This window comes from Trachurus japonicus, chromosome 24, assembly GCF_045865225.1.
Source record: "Trachurus japonicus isolate A0001 chromosome 24, Traja_1.0".
NCBI lineage: Eukaryota > Metazoa > Chordata > Actinopteri > Carangiformes > Carangidae > Trachurus > Trachurus japonicus.
In genome coordinates, this window is record NC_140930.1 from 13,276,245 (window position 1) to 13,290,353 (window position 14,109).

Here is a 14,109-nt window from a genome sequence, read left to right on the forward strand (position 1 = left end):
CCCTCCTCCTGGCCATGTGCATTTGCTTACAACAAAGAAAGAAATCAATCAATAGAGTGGTAACGTTATATATCATATATGATGTTACAACGTGTACGTTTGTATAGTCTTATCTGTCATAAACAAGAGATTACGGATTACAGGGCGCGTTTGTGTCGCGGAGACGAGAGCTGGGACACCGGGGCGGTGGCACTGATCTTGCAAAGTTGTTTTTCAGCCAGAGACGCTACGTGGAAGGCAAAGAGCCTCCATTCTCCCCTGTAACAAGTTACATGTCGTTTATTAAACCATCACAATTACTCCAAAGTTGTTAAGATTAAGGTAAAAATGTAGCACAGTTAAGTTAAAAATCCTGCAGAGTTCCTCTTTAATGCTTGAAATCTCTGGAGTCGCGTGGATGCGAGGCCAAAATGCAAACGCAAACAAAAACGTTGGGAGTGTTGATGAAGCAGGGAAGGAATAGATGTCGGGTAGATGAGTTTGTGCTTGAAAACACCAGCTGGATAATGAAGGTGTCCTCCTGACCGCCCCTGACCAGCCTGTCTGCATCATGGCTGCCAAGTGACCCCGAACCGAAGAACCAGTTTTAACTGTGTCAGAGCAGCTTGATAAAACTAGGACTATGAAATAGACAGAGAAGCTGACCTTAACAAACCCTCATATTTGACTTTGAGAGGAGTTTCCTTTTTTCCATGTTTTCCTGAATAACGACTTCAATGATTAGATTATTGAAAGCTTTACATTGTTCAGTCTATCACCTAATTGCTGCAGCTCTAATCTTACTGACACAATATGAATGAGTCTAAATGAAAGCAGCCATTACTCCTGTCATTAGTTACACCTGTGATTTCTCCATTACCAGACGTTCTCTCTCTCTGTGAGATCGCTCTCTCGGTGGCTCTTAGCTGTGTTTTTGGGGACACAGAGATGATGTGAGGACTTTCTCTTTCCTCCCACAGGGGACACTTAAAACAGAAACCACACAGGTGTAACTAATGACATTAATAAAGGCTCGACTGCCCTGATGTGTCTCAGTAAACACGGCCGATGAGTCAGCACACACACAATATCAAGAGATCTAGGAGATAGTCACACATGGTTAATGTTATTCGTTCACACCTGTGCTTCTCCTGCTGTATAACATGTCAGAGAGTCTGCTGTGATAATGTCATGCAGTCGTCTCGAGCCAGAACAAGAAACCACCACTTTTGTTTTGTTGTACAGTTCTGTAGAGTAAGAAGAAGAGGAAATGCCTTTAAAGCAACCTTCTTTTACAGTGTCCAACATTTATCTCTGCGACCCAAATGTAAGCTGCCGGTAATACAGTCCAGGCACAAACTGAGGCCACTTAATTGTAAGACATTTTGTTTACCATATCGACTTATGAAATTACACATAACCAAAAATGCAGCTATGTTATAATTTTGGTTTTGTGTGCAAAAGGGATATGATTAGGGGAAAAAGTTACAAAGTGTAGTTAAATGGAAATCCAAATAGCATTGAACACTTGTTTGTATGTAACGTCCAAACAAATCCATTTCAAAAAGCCACGGGTGCTATTTGCAATTATGGATTTTTTTTTTTTATTCTAAATTACAAACTTAGTACGAGTCAAAAAATATTATACACTGATTCAACATTACGAATGACCTCTACACAATGTTTCAAATAACTGCAATGTAGGGCAACATCCTGAAAGCTTTTTTCTTTTTATTTTTTTTTATTTTTTTTTTTTACAATTGCTCTGTATTGTGGCATTTGTGGATTTCCAAGAGTGGCAACCTCACCCCTGTGAAAATAAATAAATCAATATCTGTGTCCACAGGAGAATACATGCTGCCATGTACAGCCCATACTAACAGATGCTGTGTCGGTTCAATCTGACCACTGCAGGACCGACAGACTTTACTGCGACATTTATTCCAAAAGGGTTCGTGTTTGATCATTATTATATATATTTTTTTTTTTTTACAAAACAGCCTCTTTTGTTTTTGTTTCATCCACAGTTTACAGATACTGAAATAACTGTGGCCGGACAGTAAATAAACATCCGAGGCAGAAGAATGCCTTCAAATAAAAGCACCAATCTGTAAACAGTAAACAGTGCTCGCATCTGCTGTGATACATTCACTGACCATGGCAGTGACCGGGTGAGAACTGACCTACTAAAACTACAATCCACACCTTTGTACGGGGGTAGCTGCTGCCCAGTCCTCGCAATCTCGCACAAAGACTCTGAAATCTAATCAGTCATCACGGATTTAATTGATAATTTAACAAAAGAGGGTGTTTGAAGAGTGGGTTGGAAGTGAGGAAAGACCAAACAATCCAGACACCAATTTTTTTTTTGTTGCTCCCACTGTAAAATCAGGTAAATTGCACATAACCAAAACGACACAATCCCTTTTTTTTTTTTTTAAGATTCCTCTGCATCATCAGATTCAAGAAGCTGCATATGAACGTGCTCAGCAACTTTGTTCTCCCGCTAATTCTCAGACTTTGAGTGTCATAACATACACACAATGATTTGTTGAGCAATTTCTCATCCTGTCAAGTAAAAAATGCACACAGGCGTGCTCTGATGATGCACACAGTCCCTCGCAGCCACAAATAAACTGACCACACAGCTCTGGGCCAACCACACGGCTAGAAGGCTGCTATTAAGTGATCAACTCCGGGCGCTGAAATCTGAGTGAAAACTGATTTTGCTTGTTAGCGAAACATGTTTTCAAAAGCAGCAATGCCCCTGGCAGTTACCTCGGTGCTCCCACAAACATGCTGAGCCTCGTCTTAATAGTGGCGACTCAGGCAAGTTTCCCCAAGTCGCAAGGGGCTTGAATACCACACTCAACTCTCACTCAGTGGAGATAAAGACTGATTCATGAGGACTGTACTGTCTGGACTCCCGTTCGTCATTGTTTGATCACCCCAGTGCAAATTACATAACATCTGTGCTGAGTTGCCAGGTTGTTAGGTGCAATTAGCGAAAACTAATGCGATCAATGCAATGCAATGCACCAGTTCTGCAATGAAAGTAGGTTGCAAAGGGCCATATCTGGTTAAATATTAAGTTTAAGTTGCTCATATAGGAGGTTTACTGAGGTATGCATGCATTGTGATATGCAAAAAAAAAAAGTGCAGTCTGTTTGTTGTCACGTAAATAGATGAGATGATAACAGAGTACCTAGCTGCAAAATAAAGACACTTTACATACTACTTTACATGGGAATACAAAAGGTCACTGTAAATAGCACAACAAACAAACTATTACACTTTGCTCCAGTACGTTTTGAGAGACCTCTGACACTTTTTCCACAGAGACCTAAGAAAACTTCCATTGCCACATCTTTAATTTTACAATTCCTAAGAATAGCAAAACAATACAATATCTCTGTGCTTTGAGATGGATGGATGTTTTATATAGGCTATATATATTCACCATAGATACTCATGCAACTTGTGATAGATACGTGTCATTTTCCATTAGGAGGATTAAATTGCCACTTTTTTCCCAATGGGATTTTGCATTGACTCTCTATTCAGTCCACATGAGCGGGATGTTCTGGGGGTCGTGGGTTTGACAGACAAACACAAGGTCCAAATGTGAAAACGTGCACGGAGCTTCACGGTGTTTTTGTGTGTGGAGGGGCCCGGTAACGGTAACGTTAGTCGTCGTGTACACGGCACAGCACCTGGTTAAGCCTAACGTTACATACAACACCGGCTAGGTTGACGTGTGTGTGTGTGTGTGCGCCTCAGCCGAGATCAAAGCATACACACTCACGACTGGCAGGCAGCGGCTGCACAAAGTCTTCACACACACAAAAAACTGCAGGACGTTCACGTTTACGTCACAGTTACAAAAAGACACAACGAGAGCGCGAGGGCATGAGGCTACTGTATTAAAAGGTGGATAAGAGGAGAGATAGAGAGAGAGGGAGAGAGGAGGGAGGGGGGTCGCAGGGGAAAAACACAAGGGGCCATATGTCTCATCTGGCCAATTAGCTAGCCTGCTAGCCCAGCACAGCAGTGGTGGTCACAACAAAATGTATTTGCTCTCACTCACTAACAACACAGGCAACCACCATCCAACGTTAGCTTCACGAGCTACTCACCCGAAGCCGAAGAGTAGTCGCGAATGTCCCGAAAAGAACCGAGTCACGGCCGTTAGTCGGGTTCGGTTCGGTCCGGTCCAACCGTTAAAATCTCGTTGACGGTTGAGTTGAATCCGTGCGGCTACGGTCCGTCTGTGCGTGTTATGTGTGTGTGTGTGTGTCTGTGTGAGTGAGTGAGTGGATAAGCCTGCGGTGGTGCTGCTGCTGCTGCTGCTGCGATTTCAGCCCCGCACCGCTCACAGCTCCATTAAAAGCTGCATTGTTGGAGCGACGACCGGACAAACAGCGCCGACAGCCCGCGGCAAAGCATTGTGGGAAATGGTGTTCATTAGATGTATTTGACTCGAATACAAGGGGGTGAACATGGCTCCACCTGGCGGTCAGAGTCGGTACTGTCGTGTAAAAAGTCCAACATAATCTTTATGACTTTTTGGGATCATTTTATATGATTGGATCGTAAAATGTATCAGTACCACATTATAACTTAAATAGAAGCACTTAGACAGAAGTAGCCCACTTGTATAATTTATATTGTCATGTGTAGGATAATATAGTTATTATCACTGTCTATGGGTTAATATATAAGTCGTTTAAATGTTTGCACAGTTGAATCAACAACACCCCTTTATTAACACAGTTTTTACAACATCTGAACATGAATAAGTTCACAATGGGGGATCTATTGCAGGACAGAGTGTGCAACACATGCAGAATATTAATTTATGTGCTGGTAAAATGTAAATGAAAATTTAAGACTGAAAAATAACCAGCCAAGTGTTAGTTGAATGTAGTGGGGTACAAAGGTCAAGCGTGAGTAAAGTAAAAAAAAAAAAATAGCTTTCTGCATTTTTGAATAAATGTATATAAAAGTTTCTTCCTCTGTTGGTTTTGAATAAGAATATTTAATTTCACTTCCTTCTCATGTGTTGATATCATCTTCATTTCAGCACTGGATGATGAAGAGGATAAACAGTTATATGTTAAATTGAGTAAATACATACTGATATAAACCAAATTTCATAAAACACTAAATTTCATCGTCAAAATCTTGGTTATTTTTAATTAAATGACGGTAAACTACCCTTAACATAATGATGACAATGTAGCCTATTAATATGTTTCAATACAAGAAAGTACAACAATTTAATTGCATTCAAGCATATTAAATAAATAAACAGTATTAACCTGTGCAGAGACAAATAAAGTCATTTTTAAAAGTTACAGTAAAACCTCCAAACTCCTCAAGTTGTAATTTACGGTCTCAGCCTATGGGTGGCGGTGGTGAGTTCACTAGGGAGCAAATCTACTAAGATAGTCCGAAGAAGAAGCTGCGACTACAGGCGCAGGCTGATGACGTAGCTGAGGGAAAATGGAGAGAAAACACATGTCTGCTTTTGCTTTATATCAAACGATATCAACGGAGGTGTCTCCTCCTGCTAAGAAGCCCTCACTGCAGGTAAACATTATTAAAATGATATGTTTAATACCCTGGCTCAGTGTTTTGGTTGTTGTGCTGTATTTGTGTGTGTAATGTCACAGCTGCAGAGGTGGCAGCACTGAAACTGGGTTAACTGTGTAACTTAAACCTGTGTGTCACACCAGGTGGCCGCTAAGAAGAAAAAGAAAAAGGAGAATGGAGTCGCAGTCAGTAAGGTCAGCGCACTCAAAACTCAAATCAAGTCTGAGAAGAAGAAGAAAAGGAAGGTTGTGAAGTCTGCACAAAGAGAGGAGAGTCAGGTGAGTGTGAACTACCTACCTACCTGCTGCACACACACAAAGATGTCAGTCTGTGGCCACGTCCAGTTTGGCCTCATTGATTCTTTATGTTTCTGCAGCAGGAGGAGGACGATGGAGAGGCGGAGCAGTGTGTGAATGGAGATGGAGATGGAGAGGCTCTGGATGCTCTGCTGGCCGACCTGGCAAGAGTCAACAACAGCAGGGAGAGAGCGAGCAAACTGTTCCAGTGGCTCATCAGCCCCATCCCTCTCAAAGCCTTCTTCAGGTATATGATCATTTAGATGTGAAATTCCAGAAATGTTTATCATAATATACTGATCATGTATTTTTTTTAACTCATAAAATGGGAAAAGTTTCTCAACTACATCTTTAGTTTCATCAGACTTTCTAAAAAATCACCCAAACTCACAGATTTGTTATATTGTTTTTGATAGGTTTTTTTAAATTCAAAATTATAAAATATGACTCACTGTTAGTGTTTTTGCAGAAAAACTTTTAATTATTATGTATACTTTTTTTTTCATCAGGGAAACGTGGGAAAAGAAGCCCGTTCTTGTCCAACGCAGGAATCCAGATTACTACAAGGGCCTGTTCTCAACAGCAGAGTTTGATCGCATATTAAGAGAGGTAAGAAGCTGAGTGATATGCAAACCTCAGGGATGGTTCTCAGACGAATCAACTTTAATAGTATTTCTTTTTTTTCTGAATTATCCTGTTTATTTATTGGCCTTAGTATTTATTATTTCTTCAACTCTGCTCTGCTTTGTTGTAATGTAACGTGCAGTGTATCTTTTCCAAAAAAAAACCAAACTTTGAATGAAGACAGTGGCTCAGCAGATAGAGCGGGTCGTCCAGTAATCAGAGGGTTGGCGGTCCGAATCCCGCTCTTTCCTTTATCCAACTTCACCTACCCAACTTGCCTCATGTAAATGCGTATGAATGGTCTTGGTGGTGGTTGGAGGGGCTGTATGGCGCACATTGGCAGCCACGCTTCCTTCAGTCTGCCCCAGGGCAGCTGTGGCTTACCAGCACTGGTGTGAATGTGGTATGAATGAATAATGGTTTCTGTGCTGTGCTGTATAATGTAAACTATTATTTTTTTTATAAATAAAACATTTCACTCCAAGTCTGAGCTGCATGTTTGTGTTGCTTGATTTTCAGGAGGACGTTCAATACGGAGTGAACCTAGATGTCACGAGCTACACTAATGGCCAGAGGGAGACGCACAACCCTCCGGGAAGAGCTCTGCCGTTCACGGTGTGGAACTTCTACAAGGTAAAGAGGACACACAGATGCAGGCAGTTGCTCCGTAGATGTACACTATGATTATTTCTTATGCAAATTATAATAATCATGCATTTTTATGGGCCTGATTACAGTCCTAATAACTGGGTCCTTTGCTGCAAATTAGATGCATCGACGCGCTCTGTGTGGGGAGGGGTCATTAAAGTTTCCCTCTCACTTTCAAATTTTCCAGGTCCACCTTCATTAAAAAGCAGTTAGATGCATAATTATCTACTAAGGAATACATTAATTTGAATATTTTCAGCGGTGCGAGTCTGAAGTCATTCTCTGCTCAGTGCGTTACCCACATCAGTGCACCATCTGCACAGCGCAGCTCTCCCACCGCAGATTAAGTAAATCACCGTACGTGCTGTATCTCTGTTCTCCAGAGGGGCTGCTCCCTCCGAATGCTCAACCCCCAGGCCTTCTCCTCCACCGTGTGGAGCGCCCTGTCCATCCTCCAGGAGCAGTTCGGCAGCATGGCAGGAGCCAACGTGTGAGTGTTTTTGAGACAAAAAGATAAAAACTTGGAAGCTGCAACTGGTTTCTGTGTTAAACTGGGTTGTGTTTCTTCACCAGATACCTGACACCAGCTGGAACACAAGGCTTCGCTCCACATTATGACGACATTGAGGCGTTTGTGGTTCAGCTGGAGGGGAAGAAACACTGGAGAGTGTACAGCCCAAGGTCAGATGTAGTGAGGATGATGATCCGGTTATGCAAATAGATTCATCATATGTTGATCATGACACACCAAACGATGCTTTTCGAGTAGCTTTATATCAAATTAGTCTAATAAACAACCATTTCAGGCATTTACAGTTGAATATGTGACAGACCGACACTATAAACACATTGTGATTTTGTTTTTCTAACTTTTTCTTTTAGGTCAGATGATGAGGTCTTACCTGTTCTTTCAAGCCGTGAGTAAAAAATTGTTTTAAAGTTTTAAACACATAAAGACCGGTTCGAATCCCGCATTGGGGTGGCCCTTTACTGCATGTCATCCTGCTATCGCTGCCTTTCCATTTCCTGTCTCTCTCAACTATGCTATCAAAAGGCAAAAAAATGCCCCAAAAATATCATATCCTCTTTATCATATAATATAGGTCCAGTGTGTAATATTTGTCAAGGTTTATTGGCAAAATCTGAATATACTACCAATGAATATATTTGTATAAGTGTATAATCGCTATAAAATAAAATCTGTTTGGTTTTCATAGCCTTATAATTCTTCTTTTATATATACATATAGCAAGGGTCTTGCTTAGAGAGTGTCGCCATCTTGCGCCGCCATGTTTGTACGGAATGGAAAATCCAGCCAACCAGAGAGCACGGTTCAAGAGTTTCACGTTCATAAATAAACAATAGAGTTATTTAATAGATAGATAGATAGATAGATAGATAGATAGATAGATAGATAGATAGATAGATAGATAGATAGATAGATAGATAATTTATTAGTACAGACTCTGGGTCTAGATAAATAATATAATCTGAATGCTAGATGTCACTGTTTTCCCCTCATTTTACACACTGGACCTTAAAAAAATTGCCATTGTACTTTTGTTTGAGGCAGAGAAACTGTCATTTCTTAAAAGGTGATCACTGTGTGTTTCTTCTCCCAGCGAACTTCGATCAGAGCGAAATCGGGAAGCCGATCCTGGAGGTGGTGCTAGAAGCCGGAGACCTCCTTTACTTTCCCAGAGGCTTCATCCACCAGGGCGACTGCCTGCCCGACGCCCACTCCCTGCACATCACCATCTCCTCGCACCAGAAGAACAGCTGGGGGGACCTGCTGCTGAAGGTAACACTCTCTGATGCCCACTGAGATACTTTTAGGATTTTACTGGGTTCAAATAATGGTAGCACCAATTATACAGATTTTATATTACAAGTATATTGAACAGACCAGTAACAGTCATTGAACTCCGGGGGAAAAATGCTTTAGTTCAACTCCCACTGTGTTACCGTTTTGGTTTTGCAGAGTGTACATTATAAACACACTGCAGATGAGATGAGTACATATACTCTAACAGCAAAAACAAAGAAGAATAGAATAGAATAGCTACTTTATTGTCATTCAAAATACACAGTGTGCATAGAACGAAATTTCGTTTCACTGACTCTTGGCACAAACAGAAATATATGTGTAAAAATAAATTAAAAAACAAGACAAGTGAGGTAAGGTAAGAAGTGTGGATCATCATTTTAGATTCAAAGATAGTTACTGGCAATTCTCTAAATGTTCAGGACATACAGAAGAAACAAAAAGCTGTTTCTCTCTCCTAAAATAAATATTATATAATAATATTATAAATCTAAATTAAACTCTAGGGTACAAGAAAATTAAAATATTAGTTTACGCTACTCAACTCAACTCAAATTTTATTTATATAGCACATTTAAAAACAACCTCAGTTGCCCAAGTGCTGCACAACATAAATAACAATCCAGTGCCAGCAATATAAATAACAGTATGAAAACATCATAAATTAGCACCATAGATTAACAATAAAAGTTATGACATTAAAAACAATCACTAAAATAAGTTAAAATACAAATAAGAGCTATACTAATAATAGGATAAAAGTCAAGGTGTCTGTGTCAACTTGAGTTGAAAGCCGGCGAGAAAAGGTTTGGTGTAATAAACGATGACATTGTTGATCTTCTACATGTAGGACCTTCCAGTAGAAAGTACCGTACACCCGGTTTTAATCAGCTAACCACATTATATTGACCAAATGTTTTTTCTAACTTTCTTTTTTTAGGTGGTTCCATCAGCACTGGAGATAGCCATGGAGGAGGACGTGGAGTTCAGACAGGGTTTACCTCTGGACTACCTGACGTACATGGGAGTACAGAATTCTGATAAGGTACAGAGTCAGATTCTCTTTTAACAACTTTGTCTTTCTAGCTGCAGACACAGTCCTTTGTGTTTTCACTGTTTACCAACTCAAGAGACAAGTTCTCCTTGTGCAGGACGACCCCCGCAGGTCGAAATTCTTCTCACGGATCGACAGCCTGATGAAGAAGCTCACAAATTACGCCCCGGTGGACGCTGCCGTGGACCAGAAAGCCAGAGACTTCCTCCACGACTGCCTGCCTCCTGCGCTGACTCCAGGTTTGTAACGTCCACATCCGCCTGCAATCACCTTATTCCACTTAATTCAAAGGAAGTTAGAATAATTGCACCACCTTGTTTCAAGCTGTGCAAATCGTCTCGTGACTGAATAATGAACATCTGACTAACGTATTCGCTGTAGATGAACTGGCCACCAGTGTTCAGGGAGCCCCTGCTCGGTGGGAACGCGGGCGAGCTATGGATGTAGGTGTATGCATCACCACCCAGACCCAAGTCAGAGTCCTCCGTGCTGGATGCGCCAGGTAATAGGATTTTTTATAGATTTCAAGGCATCTCCATGGCAAGTTCACAGTGAAATAACCAAAAATACAGATAAATAGTGTTCAGATCACCTGCTTCATTGATTCGTTGAAGCAAAAAAATATGTATCGATCAAGTATTTCTCTTCTTCACCAGGTTGTGCAGTGATGGAGACGGTGTACATCTGTATTACACCACTGACAACTCCAGAGTTTACCACAAAGAGGAGCCCAAGAGTTTCGAAATAAACCCAGAGGTGAGAGATGGGAAGATCTGTGCAGATCTCATCATTCGTACATTGTGTCCTAATAATATTTTCACCGCCTGATAATTGTTTTTCTTTCAGCACACGGACGCCGTCGAGTTTCTGATCCATTCTTATCCCAAATTTGTAACAGTAGGAAGCCTGCCGTGTGATTCTGCAAAGGACAGGGTATGATGTTTATGTACATTACATTTTTTATGGAGATATGCTATAGCTCGACATAAAGGATTTTATTTTCTGTTTATGCCCATTTTATTTTTGAGTTACTGCATTTTGCAGTTTATATACAGCTGTTTTAGAAATGAGTGTACCCAAACTAATTCCAGTTTATAGATATTGATAGTACATATTTGTCTTGTATTTGACTTAAACATTCTAGTTTGTACTTTTGTAAGGTGTATGGTTTAATCTGTATCTGGTTTTTCTTCTTTTGTCCAGGTTGCTTTGGCTGAGCTGCTGTATGAGAGGGGGGTTCTCCACACTGCAGAGCCTCTGTAATGACCTCGGATTCTTCAGTCATGCTGACTGCATGAGTTTATTCAAATTGCCTTTGTACAAAATACAATTTGTGATTCAAAACCTCTCTCTCTTGTTTCATGTAGTCTTCATTAGCTGTACTGGAATGGTCGTCTTGAACATTCGTTTTGTGTTCTGCAATAAATAAACCTTTTTTTTCTTAAATATTTATATACAAAAATTGTTCTTTGACCCAAGTACAAATGAGTTTGTTGAGAAAGAGCATGTTTATTATTGGTTGATACAACTCAAACAATGAGACATTACTGATTGGTACAACTCAGGAGCAGAGGTATAGGAATCTTCTTAAATAATTTTATCAGTGGGCCACCCAACAGTCTTTCACACCACAGATGACAGGACACATTGCGAGCAGGAGTCGTCTACTTCCAGGTCACCTCCTCCCCAGGCTTCAGCTCCCTACAGAGAAATGAGAAAGTTGCGTAATGAGCCTTGACCACGCATGGCATCAGATGACCTTTTAAGGGCAGAATAAATCTGCTTTAACTTCAAATACTCTTAAGAACTGATGTGAAAAAACCATTTCTAAACTTTCACATGTAAAACTGAACCTGTTTAATCTCCACTTTCAGTACTTACTATCACAACACAACAGGCAGTAACCAGCATTTTGATACAACTGTAGGGTGAGTAACTGAGTTTTTACTGGCCTGTTTTGTCCTTATATATAGATAGGATACTTCTTTTTCTTACCTGCCACCATACAACAGACTTTTGTTCCTGAATGCTGTCAACTTCTGGTCCTGCTGTCTGTCGAAGTACCATCCGATCACAAAGCCCATGGGCACCAATATGTTTGCCCAGTGCTCACGCGCAAGTGCCACAAAGTTGACCATGGTTCCTACAGAGAGAAGCAGAAGGCACATTGCAACATTAATTGATTGGCACTGATTTTAGTCACTGATCCAAATACACTTGCATTTCCATTAGCACTTGTACAAAGTGACTAAAGCTTGTCACTTTTCTATTTCCCACACACTTAAAACTAATGGATACATTAAACGTTTTAAGTGAGAACATGAAATCAATCGATAAAATATTGGCAGTGAATTAAACTCTTTTGAGTCTGATTATCACAACTGACAAAAGACCAACATAAGGGAAAGCTGAATTCATAGACGTATATTTGCAATATAAGGCCAGGATTCCACATTTAACACTGAAGTGGGATGTCCTACCTGGTAGTAAATAAATATCTATCAGTTTTAACTAAGATTTGATCTGGAGACACTAAATCAGTGGGATGTAATTCTCAGCAAACAGTGTTTTCATACTGGACCTATCTGAAATACTGATATTTACAAAACTACTAATAATTGCTACATGAAATCATGCAGTATCTCCCCTTAGAGGACAAGCAACTAGTGTTATATTAAGGTTATCCTTACAGATGACTGCCTTTAAACCCTTTTTCTCATCCTATGGACAAGCTTATTGGTGTGGACACAAATTGGACAATGTGGCCACTGAGAAACACTGCAGGTTACATATTTCATTGTTGCTAATGTTTGTCAGACAAAGTTCAAGGTTCTTTACTGAATTATTTCCATTTTAGTTTACTTTCTACTGTGCAAAATGAAATGCTCTGTCTGCACATCCACCAGGTGTTTTTAATTACACTGGCTGATTACAGTTGTGATTACAGTCAGGTGTGAATTAGGTGCACTTATGTAGCAAATTACAAAGTCTGTGCACTAAGAATGATAAGAGAACAAGTCTGCTGCACCTGTCAGGTTTAAGAAAGTTACAGAAATGTCACAGAGATGTCAATCAAACATAGCCAATGCATGCATGAAGACCTCCGCAGTAATTAGGCAACATGAAAATAGTTTGTTGAACCCCCATCTTGCATAAATTACTGAGGTAGAAGTTTCCTATGTAGTTCTCCCTGTGTGATGTTATTCAGCCCAACCTCACTGCGTTGAATGGTAAAGGCAGAGTTACACACACATCCGCAACGTAACTGCAGCGTCTAACATTATCAGCTAAATAGGTTAATTTCATTAAAAACCGAAAATTACAACTACCATGATAAATGGATTTACTGCAGGATTGTTGTAATATATCATATCCCTTTTCAAGATATGCAGCATGTATCGATTATACTACCCAGTACTAGAAATTAAGTAGAAAACAACAGCCTCAAGGCACAGCTAACTGATCATTATTCAATAACAATAACCATGAATTAATGACAGGGCTCCACGGCTGTACGAGTAACTTACTTTTACCTTTGATATTACTCAAGGGTAGTGTTTTTACTCTGCAGTATGACCACTTTTACTTTATATGAATCCGCCCATGCTTCAAATCCCGTATACAACAGTCCCCATGCATTTGTTTGCAAAGAGTGAATTAAAACTTAGAATCAAAGAAATATAAGAAATATGACGACCTTGCACAGTTCAAACACAAGCTGATCGGACAACAACCACCAGCACCTGGGTAGCTAAACAGATAGCCTAGCTGTGTAGCATCAGCAATACATGTTAGGCTTTCATTGACAATTTATCCCACTTGAAATAGTTACATTGTGTTAGTCATTAGTTATTATTATACAGTGCAAAAGTTCAAACAATAAAGATAAACGACAGCGGTGTATCGATTATAATACCTTCTCTTTACACTTAGCCACGGCCTTCAGCTCTTCACACACCAGACAGAGGACATTGGACTCTACTATCTGTGCACCGACGTAGTGATTTCCTCAATGACGAAATTATTTCAAACACTATTATTGCCAAAATAACTAGTGGAACACAAACACTAAAATATGAATATAAAAT

The 14,109-nt window shown here is 40.1% G+C and overlaps 3 protein-coding genes across 5 annotated transcripts in view; 1 reads left to right on the forward strand and 2 right to left on the reverse strand.

Moving 5' to 3' along the window:
- Positions 1-4,308, reverse strand: part of extl3 (exostosin-like glycosyltransferase 3) — a 36,050-nt gene extending 31,742 nt beyond the window's left edge. The window contains exon 1 of the mRNA XM_085770594.1: positions 4,116-4,308. The gene's annotated coding sequence lies outside the window, so the exon portion shown is untranslated. The remainder of the gene's footprint in view (positions 1-4,115) is intronic.
- A 1,156-nt stretch (positions 4,309-5,464) lies between these two features.
- riox1 (ribosomal oxygenase 1) lies at positions 5,465-11,460 on the forward strand. 3 transcript variants are annotated; one of them, XM_085771829.1, is made up of 15 exons: positions 5,465-5,571; positions 5,718-5,852; positions 5,951-6,117; positions 6,380-6,479; positions 7,014-7,127; positions 7,526-7,632; positions 7,716-7,823; positions 8,025-8,059; positions 8,765-8,943; positions 9,908-10,012; positions 10,119-10,260; positions 10,403-10,523; positions 10,678-10,777; positions 10,868-10,954; positions 11,225-11,460. In XM_085771829.1, exons 1-15 carry the CDS (start codon positions 5,485-5,487, stop codon positions 11,282-11,284), a joined length of 1,647 nt encoding a protein of 548 aa, XP_085627955.1. In that variant the 5' UTR covers positions 5,465-5,484; the 3' UTR covers positions 11,285-11,460. The 3 variants fall into 3 exon arrangements, with proteins under 3 accessions (XP_085627955.1, XP_085627956.1, XP_085627957.1); XM_085771830.1 differs by having other exon boundaries at positions 5,954-6,117; XM_085771831.1 differs by having other exon boundaries at positions 5,957-6,117.
- Positions 11,461-11,510: 50 nt separating this feature from the next.
- On the reverse strand, positions 11,511-14,091 carry ndufb1 (NADH:ubiquinone oxidoreductase subunit B1). The gene is made up of 3 exons (XM_085771832.1): positions 13,938-14,091; positions 12,017-12,164; positions 11,511-11,722 (listed from the first exon to the last, which is right to left on the reverse strand). Exons 2-3 carry the CDS (start codon positions 12,157-12,159, stop codon positions 11,686-11,688), a joined length of 180 nt encoding a protein of 59 aa, XP_085627958.1. The 5' UTR covers positions 12,160-12,164; positions 13,938-14,091; the 3' UTR covers positions 11,511-11,685.
- Positions 14,092-14,109: the final 18 nt, after the last annotated feature.